This window comes from Falco cherrug, chromosome 3 (assembly GCF_023634085.1).
Source record: "Falco cherrug isolate bFalChe1 chromosome 3, bFalChe1.pri, whole genome shotgun sequence".
Taxonomy (NCBI): Eukaryota; Metazoa; Chordata; class Aves; order Falconiformes; family Falconidae; genus Falco; species Falco cherrug.
Genome location: NC_073699.1, coordinates 11,870,750 through 11,894,251, shown reverse-complemented (window position 1 = coordinate 11,894,251; position 23,502 = coordinate 11,870,750). Strand labels below are relative to the sequence as shown.

The 23,502-nt window shown below is 40.0% G+C and overlaps 1 protein-coding gene across 2 annotated transcripts in view; it reads right to left on the bottom strand.

The window, feature by feature from the left end:
• The window catches only part of RETREG1 (reticulophagy regulator 1), a 70,148-nt gene extending 49,690 nt beyond the window's left edge, over positions 1-20,458 (bottom strand). The window contains exons 1-3 of one of the 2 annotated variants that reach the window (XM_055705675.1): positions 19,994-20,458; positions 4,272-4,378; positions 2,487-2,553 (exon numbers count right to left, since the gene is read on the bottom strand). In XM_055705675.1, coding sequence (XP_055561650.1) covers positions 2,487-2,553; positions 4,272-4,378; positions 19,994-20,268 — 449 coding nt within the window. In that variant the 5' untranslated portion in view covers positions 20,269-20,458. The remainder of the gene's footprint in view (positions 1-2,486; positions 2,554-4,271; positions 4,379-19,993) is intronic. The other variant, XM_055705676.1, reaches the window with a different exon arrangement.
• Positions 20,459-23,502: the final 3,044 nt, after the last annotated feature.

Here is a 23,502-nt window from a genome sequence, read left to right as displayed (position 1 = left end):
TCTGGCAAAGATGGAGACCAACTGCAAGGAACTGCAGAACTTTAACCAAGTATCAAGTGATTTGCTTGCAAAAAGGCTGATGAAATGTGGAGAGATTCAAAGACAAAAAAAAAAAAAAAATCTTAAAGTCACATAGGCTTAAAGCTGACTTTTACTCCTCAGGAACATAATCTTGAGATGTTTATATATCCATGAAAACAACAATCCAGAGCTCAGCAGAGGTTAAAAAAGCCATCAAGCATTAGGATTTATCTTGATGAGAGGGCATTCTTATGACAACGTGCAGTCCCATGCCAATGTACAGTCCAACGGTCTCCGTGAATGCTTAACGCTATTTCTGTTTCTGCCCGCCTCCTGCCCCTGCCAACAAAAGGGATAAGAAAAATGGAAGGAAAGTGCAGCAAAGCACAATGAAGAGATCAAAGCTACAGAGAACTTCTGTTTTAGGCACAAAGTTCATCATGAACTGAACAGGACAGGGTAGAGGTTTATAAAGTCACAGCTTCCTGGAGAACGGAGAGTGATTGCTCACTGTTTCTCCAACACAGAAAAAAAGGTAGAAAGGGATAAAGAAACTATTATACAGCAGTAAACAAACACAAGGCTGTGTTCGCAAAACACATAGTTCAGCTGTGGATATCTGTGCTACAGGATGTTACAAATAGCAAGTGTCTTTGAGAACAAAAGCAGTAAGACACATTCATGTAAGGTCCACCTAGAACAGCTTGGGGCAGGGAGGGGAGACACCACTTCTGGTACTTCCAAATCCTTCAACTGGAAGTCGCTGGGGGCTGGGAAAATATACCAGGAGAAGGATCTTGCAAGCTTGTCTTGCTTTTACACACTTCCTGAGGCCGTATTTCTCTTGGCTATAGGCACTTTCAGAGAGCAGATACCAGGCTAGATGGACTTGCAGATTGACCTTGTGTTCTTACCATTGCAAATTATTTCACACAGAGACAAACTGTGCTTGTATTATAATACCCAATGGCATAGGCTATGGTTAAGCTTATCGGATTTTCTTTTCTACTCTCTGTACTGCCTTCCCACAGAACAGAGTCAGGTCCAGGACCCTGGGACATCTCAAAACCTGAACCCCAGATATTTAGAGTACTGATTTAAGTCTTTTCCCGAAAATCAACTGTTCTGTTTTGGGGACCTGATGAACTGGAGAGCAAGACAAAAAAAATTGTCTCAGACTGCAGAATTATTTTTCATGGAAACAAAAAGCAGTTAAAAACCCGTTTCCTTCCATTCCACAAGCAATTTGATTTAATATTTTTTGTCTTTCTCTTCTCAAATGTAAACAGACAGGTAAATTCAGATGTCAAACCCCCCAAAGGTAGTAAGTTTTATGTAAATTCCTCTCATAAAGAACAGGAGGAAAGAATGAGACACAAATTACACTGACCTATTGTGCCACAGCAATGGCATCTCCGTTAAAATCTCTGAAGCGCTGCCAGTCTACACAGACACACTAAGTAGCACTAGCTCTGGTAGAAGAACCATTTTATGCTGCTCAGTTTATGAGCTAACATGTCATCAGTTGCACATAATTCCACTTCAGGTTTTTAAGAACGCCTTAAGATATTTCATACCTCTAAAGTTTAGGAATGACTGCACATCTACTGTAACTGCCACGATACTGGTATCTATCTCTAGGCAGAAAACAAAACCCTGCATCTTCCCTTCTCAACCTTTATATTACTGTTGCTTCAGTACCAGGGTGCAATACAATTGTGTACTAATGGATATGCTTTCAAATGACATCAGACACACAACAATTCCTGGTGGTCTGTTTAGAAGAATAATACCTGAAATATACAAACTTTATCCTTAAATATACAAATTTATTCTGAAAATGGATTGTCTGTAAACCATTCAGAGACACTGTTTATACTAAAAACAATTAAATCAATTATATACTCTATACTAATGACGTAACATAAACATTTACCTGTGGACTAAGGCAGCTCAATGGCAGGTCAACAGACTTCACAATTATTGATTGATTTCTATTTCTATGGATATCAACTAATATTTCTTTGAAACTATAATGATCAGTGACTTGTATTGACTACTACAGAAATAAAGGGAAACTCCAGCAAGCTTATCTACTTCTACAAAGCACTGGTATAATGATGTTTTAAAAGAAAGTGACCTCAACCAACACAATATTTTTCCCTAATAACCAACTTCAAAGAAAAAACTACTTCCCAGAAAATACAAAGCGCAATAATCCCACTGTAAGAAAAAGCATTTCTGAAAGTATTTTGATACGTTTCAAATCAGAAAAAAATACACTTCTTACAAAATTATTAAAAATTAAAACCAATGAACAAGCAGTAATAAACTTCGAAAGGATGCCAAGATCAAAATAATTCAGTTCTATTTTAATTAGAGGGAAAATAGACTATTGTTAAATACAAGACAAACTATAAAAAAGAAGATAGAAATAACAAATATATTAAAAATAATGTACCTACTTGTCAGTAATGGTCCTCCAAAGCTGCGCACCTGCAATTGTTGGAATGCAAGATGAAACACAATGCACTAAAAACAAACAATTTTATTTTTTTTTTAATTCATAAGGAATGTTCAGATTTGGGCAAAATGACTAAGGAATTCTCAGTTAAAATAGGAAGGATACATTAATTTAGAGTAACAGTTCTTTAATTGTTTTCTGTAAACTTAACATATCAATTAAAAATGTAAATGGAAAAAAATCAGTATCTTATTTATATATTATCTATATTTTCACATGGAAGGAGAAGACATCCAACATAATTTATGCTTTACGTCTAGTAACTGACAACCACTTTCTACATTCCTTAGGAATATGTAATAGTCTTGCCATCTAGTGGCTGGTTGGAAGTGTCTAGTAGCTACACAGAAGTCTTAAACTGGGAAGAATTTTCTTCTCCTTTTTCAAGGGCATTTCATTGATTTCAAGTCACTATCACAAGATTTTTACAGTATTACTTGAAGAACCTGATTGTTCTTGAACTCTGCATACAATGCCATCAAAGGGAACAGTAAAACAAAAAAAAGTTAAATGTAGTAAAATAATAATTTTGTATACTGGGAAACACGGGTCTTCTAGTTTCATCTCTACAATGAAGGGTTAAATAGTAACACAGAAACGGGAGTGAAACACAAGTGAAGGCAAGATGGTATTCTTACTCTCTTAGCTTCATCAATATTGGTACATCTTGGATTCAGTCAAATACAAATATATTAGTAATTGCAGCCAAGAGAGAATTTACCACCTTCCAACTAGTGAAGCATTCAACATTTGTGGTGATGTATATAACAGAGCTTAAAAATTAAATTCTGCTAGGCTTTGTAAATTGGCCTCTGAGCTTGTAATGCTCAGGCAGGAAACAGAATGGTAACGAAGACTCCAGAGAAGGCAATGATGATAAACCATGCTTCAGAAAGGGTTACAAATAACTGCCGTAACTCAGCAGAGAATAGGCTTTGGCAGTCAGAAATGATGTGGTAGCACGTCACAGAGGGATGCCATGCTTCTCTGACACCTATTTCCTGCTTAGCACATTCCAGGTGATTTTTGAAACACTTTGCATGGGGACTCAACATCAAAAAAAAGACAAAATAAACACTTTAAAAGAAATCTTGACAAGGAAAATTAGACTGATGATGAGCATTTTGTCAAAGAATTTTCAAGATGGTAATTAAGTACAGGACAGGAATTTTAAAAAAAAACAACACCAGCACAGCCAACAGACTCAAAATCCCTTTCAAATTTTGTTGTATTCACGTAAGACTTTATACACACTGGAAACTAAACACTACATAAAGTAGAAAAACATAGCACTCACTTCTTACTTCAACTGTGCCAAGATAGGTCATTTCTCAATCTGTTTAGAAAGTTGGTCAATTTATATTGGGTCTCCCAAACTTTCCAACAATGATGTGATTAGAGTAATGTTAGAAGAAATATGAATGTTTAGTAAAACTTGGTATTTTAGAAAATGATGCGTTTTCAGACCTAGCAGTTAAGAAACAAGAATGATTGTTCACTAATAACAATTCCACTCATGCTAAAACAAGTCTCCCAATGCCCTGCCTACAAAATACAGAAAAACTTAATTGAAAATTATAATAGATCATCACAGATATATTATTTCTCTCTGAAATTAGCTAATACTTTTACAATAATCGTAATATCAAAGCAGATTTAGTAATGAACTAACATGCTCTGAACTGCAGGTATTTAAGCAAGGAACTCTATCAATATACTGCCTTACCTTTTATCCTTGAGAATACCAAATCCTTTATTATCTGAAGAATTAGCACTCCAAGTATTATGACAGAAGTCAGATGATACACTCTCCAAGGGGTCAGTGCAACAAACCTAGAATGTCAAGAATAAATAAGCATTGAGTGCTTTTAAACTTATTGGAAGCATATGTAAATTGACAGCTGCTACTAGTACTGAAAATAAAGAGGAAAAAATAGACTGATATTATGTTAAATGAATTTAGTTTCTCCCCACAACCCCTCTACAGGGATAAATCACTGAGAGCTCCAAGCGTGACAGTATAATTTAAAGATACAACTGTTAAACATACATTGAGTTTGTAGTAGATTTTTGTCCATGCTTTTGAAAGGAAGTACAGAAAAAATATCTAGAAAAAATATTTTAATTATTGTATAGGAAATATTACTTTTAAAATTAATTATGGTTTTATTAACATAAATTGTCTTGGCACAGCACATTAAAATAAAGGTTAAACATTTGCTTCTGTTTCCTATAAGGTCTATGTTCACAAAAGACTTTTATACAGACCATTCTTTCAAATGCAAAGACTAGGTAAAACTGCGTCATTCATGGCGTAATACTCAAACTTGCCTTCGTAATGTGCTTTTGCAAATTTTTTTCATTACATACATTTTTAGAACATGTCTAGTCAAGTTAAACAGATCTAGAATCAGAATGTATGATTTATAATCTCATGCACTGCTGACTTCGCTATCCAGGTGCGTTTGGAGATTAGCTCTTCTGTTTCATTGACAAGTGTCAACTCACAAAAAAGGATGTGAAGGATAAAAGAATTATAATTCAAATTAAATTTAGAAAAAGCTTAGGTATTTTAACAGCTTGTTTCAAGCACTTTAAACCAGATATCTCAATACAGATAATGAGCAAATTAACATTTTTTTCAAGGCAAAAGCAAAATTAACTTAAAAAAAGAAGCTGAGGATAGGAAAAATCAGTAAGAAACCAGTGTCCTAGGTAGTGGATCAAATGAGAATACCAACAGAAAGAAAATCCTACAAAGCTGGGAGGTTTCCAGGAAACCTCCTGGATTTGAAAATGGTAACTGGCCACCCAACTAGTTGCTGCTGCAGAGTTTTTCTGCAAGAAAGAGGGGGAAGGGAAGTGAAAAGCAGTAGCAATCACAGCCACTGGAAGAAGCCAAGAGGCATCCTTTGAGCACACATAGTTTGTTTGTTTTTTTTTTTAAGAAAACTGACTTCCAGGTGTTTCTAACAAGCTCAGGATAAACCACAGTTTTAGAAAACTGCTCCGGTATTCCTTGCAATCCTCAAAAAACAATACTGCATCAAAGAAAGTGTCTGTGCCGCTGATTTTCACATTTAACAAACTCGTAACACCTAATTACCCTAGGCAGACCAGGATATTATTTCCAATATGAACAGATAAGGTCACTCCGAAAGTTTTTTCTGAATACGAAGGTTTTCTACATCTGTGCAGAGTTTAAATTTTAAGACTATTTTATTAAAAAAGCATGAAATCAAATACAGCTGACTATTACTTAAGTCAGCTCAGGAAAAATCATAATAATGTGTAGAGAAAAATGATTACAAGCTAAGTTCTTTCAAAGCTACCCAAGCACAGCTCATTAAATCAAAACTGTTAACAGCTTTAATCCATCATGCTGCCCCACTGTTTTTCTTGGTAATATTCTTCAGCATAAAAAAATTCTTGATTCTGTTCAAGGATTAAGCTCAACTGCACTGAAGACTTTCTTTAGCCTACTTATTTTAACTTACTGATAATGGGGGGTGGGGGCAGAGATGTGACCCTACAGAAAAATCAAAGGATTCTTCATAAAACTTCTAGGCATCAAAAGTTTCTAACAAATACAGACCTTTTAAGTTATCTGGGCTTAACACCATGCCTATTCTGTATGTTCTTTGGGGTGCTTGTGCATTAATATTTTATAGAACCAAACGGTAAGCCCCAATTTAGCGATTACCATTGGCCAGTCCTCAATGGTTTCAAAGAAATGCATCAATACTGAATTTTATGTATGTGTGCATTCACATAAATTCACACATTTTATTAGTTCTTGAAGGTGAGACCAGATGTTTACTAAGCAGGTTTAGTCTGCCTTTCAGAGATTATACAGAACACGTTTGACCTACTTTATGCTCACAACTAAACCATACACCCAGTTTCACTGCAATCACAGCTGTCACCTGCTGTTAAAAACAATTGCACTAATGCAGATGAGGATTAACACACAAGGATTAACAAGGTAGCATCCTCTCTGAAAGATGCTTCCAAGTCATGTCATTCTACCTTCTTGATACTGCAGTCTTTCTGCTTCATAACTTTTGGGGAAAAAAGCCTGTAATCTACCTGAAGCAGCTAATGTAGACACCAAACACGGGCTCTTCACTTACTGGGAAAACTTTGAATTGTTCTGACTGGACTTGCCATGCTTTAACATTTTTAGTTGTCACACTTCTTCCTCACCTGCTTCAGTACTGTTTATTCACACTGTACTGTTTGCAAGAAAGATGGTCTCCTATGAATTCATTTACAGCCAGCGTGTGTCAGCCCTCAGGTGCTCCAATAATACAGATTAGAAAAACTGATTGTGAGCCATATGTCAGAGATACTTATGTCCTTGAAGCCCTTACTGGTCAAAAGCTGATAAGGTCCCCTTGCAGTTTTTTTGGCACATGTCTACCATAAGCTTATCAAAAGGTCAGCCCAACATTGCAGGGATCTGAAAATCAACTTACTATGCTAGCACTGTCAGGATTCAGAACTTTAACAAGAATTATCAACATGATGTGTACCAACCAGCCTAACAAAAAGTTTCAGTGGTACTTTTTCTTATTATTAGAAGTTAAGGGTTCCCCCCCCCTTCTTTCTTAAGAACAGTTTACTTAAGTATTTCTAACACACACACATATATCTGACAAAACTGAAAGCCTCTACAACATCACCATATACTTCACAAAAATATTCCTGTTTAGTAGAAGAATCCATAGCTCTACTTACTCAACAAACTTCTATGCTCTCTTTTTAAGCAATAAACAAAACAGACTGAAGTTCAAATTGTTTAATTTCTTCTAAAAACAATTACCAGTAACATAAACAAGATCTTTCCCTCCATAAAATTCTGTGGCAATTCAAGATATTTCTTTTTTTTTCAGAAAGCAAAGGTTAAAACAATGTATAGAATTATGCATTTTACATAATTAGTTCAGCAGTTAATAGGGCAGCTTGCATGACAAGGGGCAAGAAACTCTCCTGTAGACAGCGTGGGACTGCACAAAAATGGGTCATGAGGTGCCCACAGGTCTTGGTCCCAGGCATTGGCTGAAATAGGTATCCCCAGCACGCAAGAGGCCTTCACTCAAGACAAGCTCCAGAGGCAGGATACATCCATCTGGCTTTGGGGCTACAAGAAGTGCCTCTCCCCTGGGCTGATGGCAACAGTGGCCTCACCTGTGAAAGATGTCCTCTGGTTAACACATAGAGCAGTCAAGTGAAAGTGCTACTGGAGGCAGTAAGCAGATGGCAGACCACTGTGGAGAATAATCTCAAAAACACTGATGGTCCAACAAGCTGAGCAATTTGGTCTAACTGGGCCTAACTGGAACAGTTCAAACTATCTGACCTCCTGTTGTCCTTCTAGCTTCTTCTGTGTAGCAAGAACGTAAGCTTGATGGAGCCAAGCCTGCTACTGAACTCCACCGGGGAGAACTGAGAAACCACGATTATAAAACGAAATAGGAGAGAGATCAAGTATTGACTGTTAGGATAATTAAGCAGGTGTTGGCCACAGAGTTCGTGGAATTTCCATTCTTGAAGGCTATCAAAACACAACCCTGAGCAATCTGTTCTGAATTACTGATCCTTTTTGAGCTAGAGGTTGGACTAGAGACCTCCTGAGGCCCCTACCAATCCGAATGATATTTTCATTCTGTGACTGTTTTAGTTTATTAAAAGTGGCTGGCAAATCCTTTTTGGTAAGATGCTGAGCTTAGAATTTTAAGGCATAACAGTCTGTATTTCTTGGCGTACTTGTACTGCAGCTGAACTGCAATTATTTTAAACTGCACAATTAAGAGTCAAAACTTGCCAGCTTCCAAACAGGTCAAAATTCTTCAACGATGTAACGGTAAACTCTTTCTGTTGCAATTTAAAAATAATTCACATATACAATACTACATACGAATGTGAGATTTGGTAGGGGGGAAGGTACACCATTCTGAAACTCCACTGAGAGCTACCCTACCTGCTCTTTAGCATTTCAGTCACCTTCATTTTCTCCTACCTACCAACAATTACAGAAACAAAATCATTTTCTTAAATCCCCTAATACAACTTTTCTTAGCAAGTCATGCTTCTTTATTTTTAGTATCACATAAATAAATATGCGTTGTCATTAACCTCTACTGTCTATACAGAATTTGCTAAATTCAAATGTAAACTTTTCAGTATTTTGGCAAGTTCCATATTTTGCTAAAATGTAATGTTTAAGTTCAAGAATTCTGCTCTGACTAGAAATAAAAAAAAAGAATATCCTTTTCACAAGCTTTGTGAAGATCAGATAGAAAAAAAGAGATAGGAGAATAAATGCAACAGAAATCCCAATGGCAAAAGCAAGACTGTACATAAAACAGCAACACATTAAGACTAATGATTAGGCTTAGTCTGGTTAAGAGAGCTCCTTTACTTGCTCCTGGAGGTAATATTATCTAATATTGCATCACCTAAAGATAGAAAAGTACCCTAAGGTACCTTGTTCTTGACTTTTCTCCAGCTTTTTATAGTATGGGATGGTGTCATGGTTTAACGCCAGCCAGCAGTTAAGTACCACAAAGCTGCTTGCTCACTCTGCCCTCCCCTCCCGCCCCCCAGTGGGATGGGAAGAGGTAAAACCTGTGAGCTAAGAACAGTTTCATAATTGAAATAAAGTAAAATATAATAATAATAATAATAATTATAATGAAAAGGGATGTAACAAAAAAGAGAGGAGTAAAATCCAAGACAAATAAATGATGCACAATATAGTTGCTCACCACCCGCTCACCGATGCCCAGCCAGTCCCCCAGCAGTGATTGGCCCCTCCCCGCCAACTCCCCCCAGTTTATATACTGAGAGTGTGACATTCTATGGTATGGAATATCCCTTTGGCGTGTTTGGCTCAGCTGTCCTGGCTCTGCTCCCTCCCAGCTTCTTGTGCCCCTCCTCACTGGCAGAGCATGGAAAACACACAAGTCCTTGATTTGGGGCAAACGCTACTTAACACACTGATGTTTAATCGTTGCTATCAACATTATTCTCACACTAAATCCAAAACACAGCACTGTACCAGCTACTAGGGAGAAAATTAACTCTATCCCAGTTAAAACTGGGACAGTTGGTTGTATGTCAATACTGGCAAGATATGTTAACTAACACAACAAATCATCCATTGGAGCTATTAAATCAAGAACTAGCCACCTACCAGCACACAGCTCCTGGGACAATTAATGGCACAAACCTGATCGTACAGATTCATTCCAATGGCACAAGCCAAAAATTTCAGAAGTAAACATTGTCATACAATACTGCAGTCTGTAAATGTACTGAACTCATAGGGTGTGACAAAAGCTATTTTTAATTGTACTTGTGAGATACAGGGAAGGCATGGACCTACTAAATTGCTTTAAAAGTTAAATAAATTTGACAATACAAGCTTCATTTCAGGGGTGAAGGTATTTTTTACAACAAATTTTAAAATTATGAATGACTTGTATTTAGTAAACACAAACATTTAGAAACTATTTCATCAAGAATTACAACAATTTAGATTATCGCAACCAGAGCTAGCTATTTCTGGAAAGCTTTAGTAGGTACACTTTTAACAACCATACATCCTTAGATTAATTCCAGAGATAAGCACACAAATACATGAAAGCTGTGAATAACACATATGTGTACATGGAGCTTTGCTTCACTGTCAGCTATTGACACATTCATTGGCTGCATGACTGTCTTGCAAACTTCAGTTCAGTGCTCAACAAACATGTATTTACATATTAAAACCAGAGCCCAAACCCTGCAAAGCATTTTTGTGGAGCTCTAAATAGCACAGCTTGGTATATACTCCTTTCCTCATTAAATGTTAAGGTGAAAATGCACTAACACTTTCCAGACATAGTTTTCCATAGAACCAGTCTTCTTCCATAAGACACAGGTAAGCAAGCATGGGCCATGACATAAATCAGATAGAGAATGGCTCTCACCTGTACAGATCAAGCATTTCCAGTGCATTTTGAGAATGCTCAACTGCTGACAATGGATATTCTTGGGGTTTTATCTGCTAATTTTAAAGCTCCTGCTCTTACAGAGGACTGCCCAACACTGTTTCAGCCAGATGTCCCCAGCTATGGCACGCAGGCAGGGAAAAGATGTGGTCATAACTGTTTCCTGCTTGGAGCTGAATGTACAGCATTTTTCCATGCTTACTGCTGGAATGATCATCAGCACCAGTCTGGTTGCAACAAATCCTGATGCCTACCTCAAGCAAGAGGTCTGGGGAAGGGGAGGAGGGTTAGTTTTCTTCTAAATACAGCATGAAATGCACTTCCTGAAGAATGCTGAAATACACTGCAAAGGCAGTACCAGAAAGCTTGTGCTTTTACTGGTCGCTGGCTCAATCATTTTATTTGCCCTTTTGTGAATCAAGAGGCTGTAATATATATTAAATTCAACTACATTTATTTAAACGTAATTTAACACTTTGGCTCTTCTAATTGAAAAAAAAATCCCAAAGCAGGTTTGCAAAACCTGCTCTTCACATCTACTGAATGTGTGAAGTTACAACTTCTGTGGGAATTGCTTAGATGTAAAGGATTTTCATATTAAGCTTCTGTAAATATCAAAATGCAGTATCTATAAAGATTAAAATCTAGATGCCCAAGTATTCAACACATTTGAAATCCAAAACTCAATAATCTAGTCTTTTTCCTGTTCCTTTAGTACATCTTGGTCTGAGCCAAGACATTTAGATACCTGTTCAAGATTTACGATGTAAAAATCCTTTCCCCATCCCTGCACAAAAAGTGTATATACTGACTTAATGCAAAACAAGTTACACGTGCTTTTTTGGGAGAATCTATTTACAGAACAGAATTTGGTAGAATCTTATTATGTTTATATGGTATTTAACTGGCAATCTGTATGTCTGAAAGATACACAAAACCTGTGGTACAGCAGATGCCTGTTGCAGAGGGAAGCATATTACACATAACAAAAACCGTTTGCATATGTGCTGTCAAAAATTTTAGAACGAACAAAGACTTTATAAATTCTGTATAAAAAAACTCCTCACCCCTACAAAAACCATAATTTGTTGAATAAAGTAATTTCAAAAACATATACTCCACACCTGTTAACCCAGATTTAAAATGTGCACACCACCACTTTGGGTGCCCAGCAGCTTGAACTCAAATAGCTGTATATCTATTTAGCTGAAAACATGTAAAATACTGTAATAGAATGCTTCTTAAAATACATGCATTAAAAACCATTTTAAATCATTTAGTGGAGAAAAGTGTAAGCTTGTGTAGAGATTAGGAAGAAACATCCTTTTCACTTAATTTTTTTTCTAAGTAACAATGCCACCCAAGAAGTTAGATAGCCAAGATTTTTAATAAAATATTTCAACCAGAACAGAATAAAGAACTGGAAAGTAGTTGATTCATTACTTTATATGCCAACTAGCAATGATTTTTCCCTTAGATAGTGCCCAGAAGACTAAAACCCCTACGATTAAGAACATAAAAAAAAAAAACCCAAACAGAAGAGGTGTGATTATTATTCTAAAACTCACAGCATTTTCTTTAATTCTTTCTTTGTTGAGACAAATCAACAACCTTTTATTTAAGAAGCTTATTTGTCCGGTTTTATTCAAAAGATTAGGATCGTATTTGTTCAGCCAGAAAGCACAGATCAAATCAAACCTGGACAGCTATTCTTTAGAAAACCTTCTAGGACTTACAAGGATTTTGGAATAATAAATAAATCTCTTGTCATAAGAAACAGACTCCCATAAATTTAAACTACTATTACTGACAGCTATCTGTAGAAGTGGTAGTTCTCTCAGAGGTCTGTGCACAGGTTGCAGGTCAAACACTACTGGACAACTCTAACTAAAATTAGTAACACATAAGATAGGAATTTAAATTTCACATTCTCTCTACCCCAACTACAAGAAACGACAACATAAACTTATTTAAAAATCTAAATAAAAATGAAAATTGTACAATTCTCTAAGCAACAATACCAGAAAAATCTTTAAAATGCTTCGCATTTAATCACCAAAGACAAATTTGCTTATAAAATAGAGTATTTGGGAGTATATTGGTGGTCGGGGAAATAGTATCAAGTCAGTAATAAAATGTCTCATTACAAAATTATCTTACCGTTTGCAAGGAAAATTCTTGAGGAATGCAGCAATCTGAATCATGTTTCAACATTAGTGGCTTGTGGATCAGATTTACTGCAACCTACTGCATTCAGATAGGCATATAAAATAAAAAATTGAGAAGGAGGAAGTTTAAACGACCTCAACTACATACCTTCTGAGTGCACCACAACATCAAATGCTACTGTTATGTCAGTGAAAATGGGGGATGATAGTCCCATGGAAGCTAAAATTATTTTGAATTAAACACGTAATCAAACAACCTGGCTTTCATTATTTTTGCAGAAACATGCCCAGATGACCTTAATTAACCTGTACTTTGGCAAAGTACAGAGGAACGCTTAATCCCATTTTCTCATACAGTAGCAGCAGTTTGATGTTAAACAATTCACCTCTACCATGCTGCCCTAAATCTCCTTTTCTTTAATGCTCTCATTAGTCCTGTAACATCTACCATTGGAGCATAGCATATCCCTCTAGAACTTCCATTGTTCTCAAAATTCTACTTACTACTTGAAAGGTCTCATTATTTTGAGTTAATACATGAAGAAATCATCATTTCTCTCAAGACAACTGCTTTAGACACAGATTTTTTAAGTTTTAGCAAGGCAGAATAAACCCAAGCCACTCTGCAATTCAGCTATTCTCCTTTGTTCAGGATTTCCATCTTTCCCAAAGTCCTCATCCTGGATTTGGCCCTTAATTGTTCAGTAATGCTCACTTCCCCTCAGTTCCTCAATTATCCCATTTGATTTCTTTTCTGATTGATCCTGTTTTCATCTTACTGGTTGAAAAATGCTGTAAACTGTCCAGGTTTTTATGTAACACTCTCTGGCTCTTAAACAATGTCAATTTTTATTCCTGTAAACCGATCTCTCAGACAAAACCACACAAACTGTCACTAAAAGCTGCTGAGATAATGGCTTTAATTTTTTTTCCTAACTAAATGAAATTAATTTAACTTTCTGTTCCCCTTTTCTACCTCCAAAGCCTTCAGAAGTTTTAATAATTTCTATTGAAAAAGTGAATATAAGCTTAAAACTGCCTGAGTAAAAACAGGCAGACCCTAAAATTATATCACACCTTGTGTTGCCATCGGAATTTTAGCTTCACTTGAGAAAGCATATTTTGGAATATCAACTTCTAAGGAAAAAACCCCACCAAACCGCAAACATTTTTTTAAGCTTGCAGAACAAACAGCAACCTACGGTACTGTAGCTGGGTATAATAAAATAATCACAATACCAATGTTACAAAACATTGATAAAAGGCAGCAAATTAAGTAAATTAAGACCATCAGACTAGAAGAAACATAAACCAGTAAGCACGTAAGAAACCCATTCATGTGGATGTGCAATGAATTTCAAAACTGCCTATGCCAGAATATTTTCTTCTCTTTTTTAATAATGACTGTATTATAATTACTAAAGAAATACATCAAAACATAACCCATTCTACTACCCTTATTTAAGAGATAAAAGATACAAACTCTTACTAGGGTTTGAAGCAGGATTACAATCTGTATTAAACTATTCACTTGTGTGTTATCCCGATACCTTGGATTTTGGGAAAGTAATCCCAAAGCAACTAAAAAGGTAGCTCTAAGATTTCCTATAACAAACATAGATGAAGACTGAAATTCCCCCAATTCAAGACCACATTTAGCATCTGTGGATGTAGAAGAAAAACATTCTGTCATAGAAACACAGAAACATATAGATGTGATCTCGTGACTTGGGAGATACTACAAATTTAAGATGGTGATCTGAAGGCCAACATACTACAAACTGGCCTCAAAACGTCAATACCCCTTCTTACTCCAACTCACTTAATTTTCATGCATTTTTCTTTATGTTTTGATTTCACAGATTTCTTTTATTCCATTTCTCACTTGATCTATTTTGCCAGTCTCCCTACTGTCCACCACCACTGATGAATTTCCCACGTTATATTCTAAATGAAAGTAAATATTTTGAAGCAAGTATTTTCTTCCTAAGGATTTAAATTTGGGCAGAACCAGTTCTTTTAATATTAATTCTGCTTGGTATGCTCTCAGATTTGAATGGGGTTTTCAGAAAGAAAATGTCTGGGGCGATGGGTGGTGGTGGTGGGGTGGTGGTGTGTGTGCGGAATCCCTGTGTACTGAGTACTGTGTACCTGAATTACAGCAATAGGGAGCAAACCATTCATATATTGCAACTTGCAATTCCAGTAACTGGACTCATCAAGCATCCAAAGTTGTCCAAGTGAAATTAAATACTGAATTTAGGTAGCCAATACAATCTATACAGAGTCTCTGAATTTCTTATGAATGACATCTGGTGGCATGCTGGTAATAAGTGGTTTGGATGGATAAAAGCCACCTGATCTTTGTACAAGGACTGAGTCATCCTTAAAGAAGGGACCACACACAATGCTGGAGGAAAACAACCACCAACCCCACAACCCGCCGGCAGTACTTAAAGACACTGATCACCACACTAGCCTTCTAGAACTAACATCACTAGCATAAGACGACTACCTAATACAGACAAGACCAAGAAAAAAGTATTTTTGTAAGCAGTGGACTGCCTAAGGTTCAGAATGCTAAGTTCACCAAGATGTCCTGTTTGACCAAGCAGTTCTCCAAGGACTACATTTCTGGTGGTACCCACAGTCAATGTGGACAGCAGACAGGAATTTATATTCCCCTTTTGTAAATACTTGAAACGGAACATAATGACATCGCTGTACCAACACATACATAGAATTACAACAGCTATACAACGCGTGGCCACTGCATGCCTAAATGTGCATGAACATCGCTTTATAGGCAAGCAATCCATCAAGATGTAGTCGTGGCATCCTTTACAGTTTGTGTGCAAATACCTGAGAGAAACGCTTAAACCAGTATTATTTTCTGACATCAAAAGACTAAACTAATGAAAAGTAATGCTGGCCGCGGAGAGATTGCAGTATCATTGCCAAGCAAAGATTTCAATTAAGAAACACTTCAATAACAAATCTTAAAGCAAACTGGATAGTTAAAGCGCAGTAAACCTCTAAACTCTGAATGTGTTTTTGTTACCAATATTAAAATAGAAATTAGATTTTATATCTGGAATAAACATCTTACCACAGTCTTCATCTGATGCAATGCACATGACCAGTTCAGATATAAGAAATCTTGTTTCCTCTCCTGCTCAATTAATTCTCTCATATAACAAAAATATTAATGAGGTTTGAGACCAAACAAAAAAGTCTGCATATGGAAGGTGACAAAAGACACTATTTTTAATGGTAAAACTTGCCAGTGTACTTGTCTGAATCAAGGAATCATACTTGTATTTTACCCAGTTGGTCAGTTAATTTGTTCATCCAGTAGTGACATCACATAACACTGTTAACAGCAGACCTGCAGTAACATACAAATTTGTATATGAGAAAGCATATAAAAATCCTCAAAGAAAAATCTGAATTTGGGCTAGCAATAAGAACAGCCAACAGGTTAACACAATAAATTTGTTCCACAAGGAGACAGAAACAGAGAAAAGATCCACTACATCTTAGTCTTTTTACTGCTTCTCTTCACAAGAAACCCTATAGAAATCAAGTCACTTGGGCAACTGGATGCAGCTGGTGCATCTAAGGATGATCCTGCAGACATTAATGTATTGTGTTTGAAATATGTATCTGCAAATATAAAATACATATTTAAAACAAATACCTGCAAACTACAAAAGACATACAACAGCACATGCAGAATCACTACAATTTAACATGTCCCCCTGACTTCATAGAAATAATTAAAATAACAGATTGGGAGAACAAAAATTAAAAGCTACCACTATCCCCTCTACCCCTCCTCCCAAATAATAACTAGGCTAGAATACTAGATAAAATCTAGGCTTGACCGTTAATAGCTGTCTAAGATTAAACCCAAGACAACTGAAAGCCAAAACAACTGAAAGTTACCAGTCAGCAGCCTAACACTTAGAATACCTGGACTAAACTTCTGAAACCAGCAGAGTTTCTCTGCTTTTGGGCAAATCACTCACTCTTTCAGTACTATGCAAGTAAAAGACGGGTGGGGGAAGAAGTCTTATTTTCCTCAGGTGTTACTTTGACTTCCATTTGTAAACTATCTGCAGCAGAAAAGTAGAATCTGTATAGTATTTCAGATGATTAGGTGCTAAATAATATATATTTACCCCTTGTTAATTTCAAAGAGTTTCAGCTGAGGTCATTTGGGGCAGGAGGCTTAAAGCTGTTCACTGTGAATAAATAATGGAAGTGATAAGTGACAAATGCTTTTTCAATAACCAGATTTCTTTTTACTTTAACTGCCAGTCTCATTTCACCCATTTTTGAGATATTTTTTTTAAAAAAATTAGTTCACTAAATGTACCAGTACATATAAAAATCTAATTTATATTATAATTAATATTCGATACATTTATTAAAAATATTAAAATAAAGCATATCACATCAGCTTTTGCAGAGTCTGAACTTTAGTACTGCCTTCATGTGAGAAATCCATGGAAACTGAAAAATGGTACAGTACTGTGTAGTTTAGGAAGGTTCTGAAGTCACGATCAAGAACTAGTTGCTGTAAGTCTTGTTAAAGAGTTCACAATGACTTGTTCAGAATATTCAAAAAACCAAAGGAAAACAGAACGAAATCAAATTAGTAAATTTCCTGTACCTGTAAGAACATTATTTCAGTAGCAAACATTAAAAATGCATTTACATACAGTACTGTGGTTAAAAGATTTTTAATGGGGAAGAGGTTAAAATAAAATATAAAAAACACCAAAATCAAAACCCAACAGATACCGTGACATCAGAGCAACAGTTGCTCCTCAGCAGCTCCTACTGCAACAGTTTACACATCAAGTGTTGTAAATGGCATACATACACGAACTAAACTGTGACGAAAACACAGTCCCACCAAATTAACGGGATGGGAGGAAGGAACATCACTATTCTCCCAACATTTAGAAAACTAAAATTAAACTTCACCTCCCCTTCCTCCTCCTTCCACCAATGCTATTATAGTTAGCGAAGTCTCCCATCCAGCAATACAGACTTCTCAAGTTTGAGAAATACTGAGATTAAGGCCCTACACACTGGGAGTTAAGCTACCTCTGCACGGGGAGATACTTGTAGGCACAAGGAATAAAGATGAGGCACATTAAACAGTAACTGGGAAACGTTTCGTCAACCTAGGCTCCAGCCAGCACAAAGCCCCGTTAGGAGAGACTTCACAGGCAGAAGGGTGCACTCTCATTCCCAGTTCTGAAGCAGTAGCAACTGGCTGAGTCATCACAAACCAGGCTGACAAGCAAATGGATTTCAAACAAGAAGGCGAAGCAGCAAATGCACTGTGCTGCAAACACGATGCCAAGGCCAAAGCAGGTAAATGTGAAACCAGATTTAAATGATTGTTTAATTTTCAAAGTGCCAGATTTCACAGGTTTGCTAACAAGGTCTTTCCTGATGTCTTCAGTCTCAAACCACAGAAGTTTACTGGCCATCACACCTGCTCCTAGGTATTTCCTAGTTTGTCTCCACCTCTCAGATCTCCCTGGCACTAGGACAGCAAGCTTCCTGCTGAAGTACAATACCACCAAAGCAAAAGCAGTCCTTGCCCTGACTTTTGCCATTCTGGCTCATCTTGACAGTAAGAAAGCAGAGTGAACTATAAACTTTAATAAAATAGTATTTTGATAAAATACTGGTCACATAAGTTGCCAGTAAGACTACCAATGGAGATTTGCTACATGCATTACATAATGCACGCGCTATATACCTTGCTTATGATCAAAGTGGGACAAAAGAATAGCAAATGAGTTGCCCAGCAGGTACAATTCCTTGAGACACAGAAAAGTATTCTGTTAGACACTGTCCCTGAAAATTTTATCAGAGCCATGCCACAAAGAAACGTAAAGCGTTATGACTCTTCCAAATCACTGAAGGAACAGTTGTTCCCTGAAGCATGCAGAAAATGAGAGCAAAACCATGTAACTTTTTCAGTGAAAGGATTTACCATGGGTACCTAAGAGCAAGACCGCTAATAAAAGTCAACCTCAATTAGGCATCACACACGCTGCTCCTGAGATTAAAGAGGATAAAATGATTTTGAAAATATTTGCAGAGAGGCTCTCTTGTGCAATGCAAAGCTTCAGAAAGTTCTCTTTCCATGACTTCGACCCCATGTTTAAACATCATACTGTTAGGGTTACAGAGAACTAAGTGGAGTTTCCAATTAATCCACCTCTTTGCTTGTTTACCTCTCATTCACTTAAGATGAAAGGAGGCCGTTCCAGCCACATGAAAAGAAACACAGTTCAGTCTTAAGAGTCTCAACGGTATTATTAGACAGAGCCCTAATTCATACATCTCTCTACATGAGCAAGCAGGCATACAGCAACATTTTAGAAAACCAAAAACGTAGGCATCGCCAAAACCTAAGATCAGGGGAAAGTCCTGGAAAAGTTTCACGTAGCAAGTCAAGTTTTCTTCTACAGAAATAAACGGAAGGGTCGTTACAATGAACAAATCCCTGCGTTAATTTCTGGGGTTTATACGACAAAACTGTAACGGACTAGAAAAAGCTTAGTCAAAAGCGAGAACTGGTGCACTGCAGTAACATCCCCGCCGTCCCCACGCCACAAAGCCGCCACTAACTAGGCCACCAATTCGGAAAAGCACGCACACCCGGAATGAACTCCGAGGGAACGGGCCGGGGCAGCCACCGCGCCAACGGCGGGCTCCCGGCCGCGTTCCACGAGGTTTCCCAACTCCGCAGGGAAGGCAGCCCCCGAGCTCCCGGGAAGGCGGCCACCCCGCTCACCTCAGCCGCAGGGCGCGCAACTTCCCGGCGGGGCGCGCCGCAGCTGTGGTCTGAGGCGCCTCCTCGCTGTATGAAACAGGGGAAATGGGGGGGGGGGGGGGCTGCGAGCTGACACAGAGGGTGACAGAAGCCGAGGGAGCTGCCGCACACAACGCAAGGGCCGTACCCTGCCCCGCAGCGGCTGTCGCGGCAGGGGAAGCGATGGCGCAGGTGGAGGGAACAGCACAGCCTTCCCCGCGGGAGGGCAGGGGCGGCTCCCCCCACAGGGCGGCCAGGGACCGGGCCGGGCCTGGGGGTGCAGGGCAAACGCGCCTCCCGGGGCATGAACGAACCGCAGGGCGGGGGCAGAACGCGCCCGTCGCCAGGCGGGGCGGCGGCGGCCCGGGCAGGGGCTTTCCTCTCCCGGGGGGCGGTCCCGACCCCGGCCCCCACCCCGGCCAGGCTCGCTCACCAGAAGAGCAGGTTGGCGCAGACGAAGCCGCCCAGGCTGTGCAGAGGCCGCTCCCAGCTCAGCGCCGCCGCGATGCAGCAGCCCACCGCCAGCCCCGTCTCCCCCAGCAGCGCCGCGGCCGCCCCGTCCCCGCCTGACACCTCCGCCGGCTCCGTGTCCCCGGCCGCCGCCGCGCCCTTCTCCTCGCGGGCCTCCGGCCGTTCCCGCCCGCTGCCACGCTCCCCGCCCGCCTCCGGCTCCGGCTGGCGGGGCTGCGCGGGCGCCGCGCTCGCCATGGTTCGGTAGCAGCCGCCGGGCTGCCGCTAGGCCGGGCGGAGCTGAGCCGGGCCGGGCCGGGCCGATCTGGGCTGGCGGGAGGCGGGGCAGGGGCGCGGCCCGGCCGGGCAGCGCTAGGGGCGGGGCCCGGAGCGCAGCCGTTTCCCCCCCGCACCCCGCCCCCCCACCGGCGCCGGGAGCCGCCCGCCGGGCAGGTGTCACGAGGGGCTGCGCGTGCGCGTGGCAGGTGCCTCGGGGGCGGTGCCTCGGGGGCGGTGCCTCGGGGGGGGAGGGGCGAGCGGCGGCGCTGCCGGCTCGCGGGGATTGCGCGCGGGGAGGGTGACGCGCTCGGCCGCGCGCTAGTTGCACCGCCCCGCCAGCCCGCCGCCGGCCCCGCCCCCGCGCCGCCCGCCCCGCCCCCGCCCCGCCCCGGCTGTCCGCGCCCTGAGGAGGCAGGCGGTGCGGTGCGGTGCTCCGCGGTGCTCCGCGCCGCCTCTGCCTCCCGGTGGGTGTTTGCCCAGGTTGACGAAGTGGGCAGGTAAAAGCGTCGAGGATTTTGGCTCCTTGGTGGGGGGAGCTGGAGAGCCGGGTGATCCTGGAGCGGTCGGGGTTGAAGGGGCCTGTGGAAGGCGCCTAGTGCGGCCCCCGGCTCGGGCAGGTGCTCCCCACGCAGGTGAGGCCGGGAACCTACCGGCAGGTGTTACCGCTGAGCCTCCTGCTTCGTCTCCTTCGTGTGCATGTCCCACAGCCATGCAACAGTCTCCAGAACCCCTTTTTTTTTTTTTAAATAAAAGGACGTAAATTGTTGTCACAACGCTGGGAACTTCTCCTTAGATCATGAAGGAGGCTACAAGAGTTGATGGCCTCCATCTGCATCTCGGGCATCTAAGAAACTACTTACCAATCTATACCACGGTGTCCTGCACTACTCTCTGGCCAGCCTCAGGCTCCAGCGGGAAGCTTGGTGCTGTCCTTAGGGTGATGATGTGTGTAGCTGGTGGGGTTATGGGGGAGCTGAATTCTGCAGAGCGTGCCTGGTGAGAAACATCACTTGAGCATCTGTTGCTGAATAGGAACAGCCAAAAATTGGAGCCAAAGAAAATGTCTCACAGGGTAAAATGCATAAAATTAAATATTTTTTATTGCAAGAGCAAAGGAACAAAACCAGAGAAATATTGAACTAATATTTCTAGCTTAACTGAGTACCCTGTTAGTTTGGTTTTATTTTTGTGGGGAAAGGAGTCATACCTACTTGAAGGTCAACGTGCCTTTTTTTCACTGTAGTATTAAAGACTAAATAAGACCACAAAATTAATTAAATTGCAACATTGACTGTGGGTTGCAAATCTGCTGTGTGTTTTGACTAGATGACCTTGGGAAGGGGTTATTTCTCCGATTCCATGTTCTCTGTGTGGTATATGGATTGTATCCGAGAGGAAGCATACAGAATGTTATTCTACATAAGGAATTATTTTTTTTCTAAAGGACATTTTGGTTTTATGCTCATTTGTTGTACTGCTATGCTCTTATCTTTAAGAACCTGGCTCCAGGCAGACCTGCATGAATAGTAAGCCCAGCTAAAAAATTATGAAGTGCTGTCTACGAAGGTCTGAGAGAGCAAAAGGAGAGGGACAGGCTCCCCTAGTAACCTGAAAAACACAGATGGGAAAAGAAAGGCTCTGGGAAGTAGTTGTAGCAAGGATGGAGAAACACTTGTTTTGCTTCAGTTTTGTGCTGAAGGATAAAACTTTGCCCTAAAAACACTTGGTCAAAGCAGGGTGTCCTCCCCATGCAGGAAAACTGGAGCTGTCTTGTATGTGTGCAAACAGCTGCTTAATAGTTACTGAGTACTCCTGGTATTGCCTCTCTGGGGTGTGTGCACTGGTTGTCTGCAGATGCTGATTCCCTGTTTTTGGAGTGGGAGCAGAGGGAATCTTACCAGTCCACACGAGTAAAAAAATAGGGTCTTCTCCTAAGGAAAAAGAGGTAGGGAGAGAAGCACAGATGCGTGAGTTTCTCCTGTACTTATCCTTTTCTTTTATCAGGTCACTGCCAGACACTGTGCTATCTATGCCAAGCTGTTGTTCTAATGAATGCTGCCCATAACTTGCCAAAACCATCCTCAGCTTAGCCAGCGGCAGATTGCTTTCCTTTGCTGGCATTCGGTCATTTCAGTAATGTGGGCTGTCCTGTCCAGCATCTAAGACTAGCCAATGCCAAACAGTTACTAGGTTACCCTGGAAAACAGTCAGGTGTTCCTTCTGCACTTTCAAAGTGACCATGTGATAGTTAGCCCCAGAAAGTACACTAGGGTTAAAATGTGCAAGTTCCAGTTTAACCAATGGTAGGATAATGGCAATATAATCCTATGACCCTAAGTTTTAGAACCATGGCAGGTTTTAGACGATCCTCCCTTACCAATATTCCACTTTTTATTTTTTTTAAACGTTTGAGGATAATTATATGCCCACCCCACCCATTTATACTCTGCTGTGCTCCCTTCAGTCACAGGAGTTCAAGAATGCCCCCTCTCCTCAGAAAAGGGCAGATGGAATCTGAGAGAGGAGGATGAGGTGAGGTTTCAGTGGGCGAACTGCAGATACAGGAACTCTTTCAGATTTTTATTAAACTTGCATCCATTCTAGATTACTGGTCTCTACTTTCCTGACCTGTACCATGAAGGCTATAAACAGAAATTAGTGAAAAGTTCTTCCAGAACAGGTTTTATAATTTAGCTAATGGAAAAAAAAAAAGCTTCAAGAATTGATGGATGCCAGCTCTTCTTTTTTCACTGTTGATTGGTAGTGGGTTGGGTTTATATGAATGAGCTTACTGAAAGTGCTCTGCTATAAACATCAGTGTGAGAGGAGAGATGGATGATTAAGTCCCAACTATTGAATGTTGTAGATGTCTTTTTCAGAAAAAATTGTAGTAAATATGTTGTCTGGCTTTGATCTTTCTGTATTTTGATGTTTAGCCTGCCAGGGTTTAAAGGGTTTATGTGTAGTTTGTGAAGTTGTGCTGGGAAAAACTAGGACTAGCACCCAGTGCACAGTTGCATGCGTGAGCTGTAATGCACAGAATTATGTTAGGGACTGCAGTTCTGGTGTCAGGGACTACAATGTAAGTGATCGATGAAAACTGAGGAGAAAGCTTTGTAAATGGTTGTATCAAAGTAGCTTACAATTATCAAAGCATTCCAATGCTTCTGAAATATGTTTGAAAATTCTGATGTCAGCATAGAGCAACGTTGT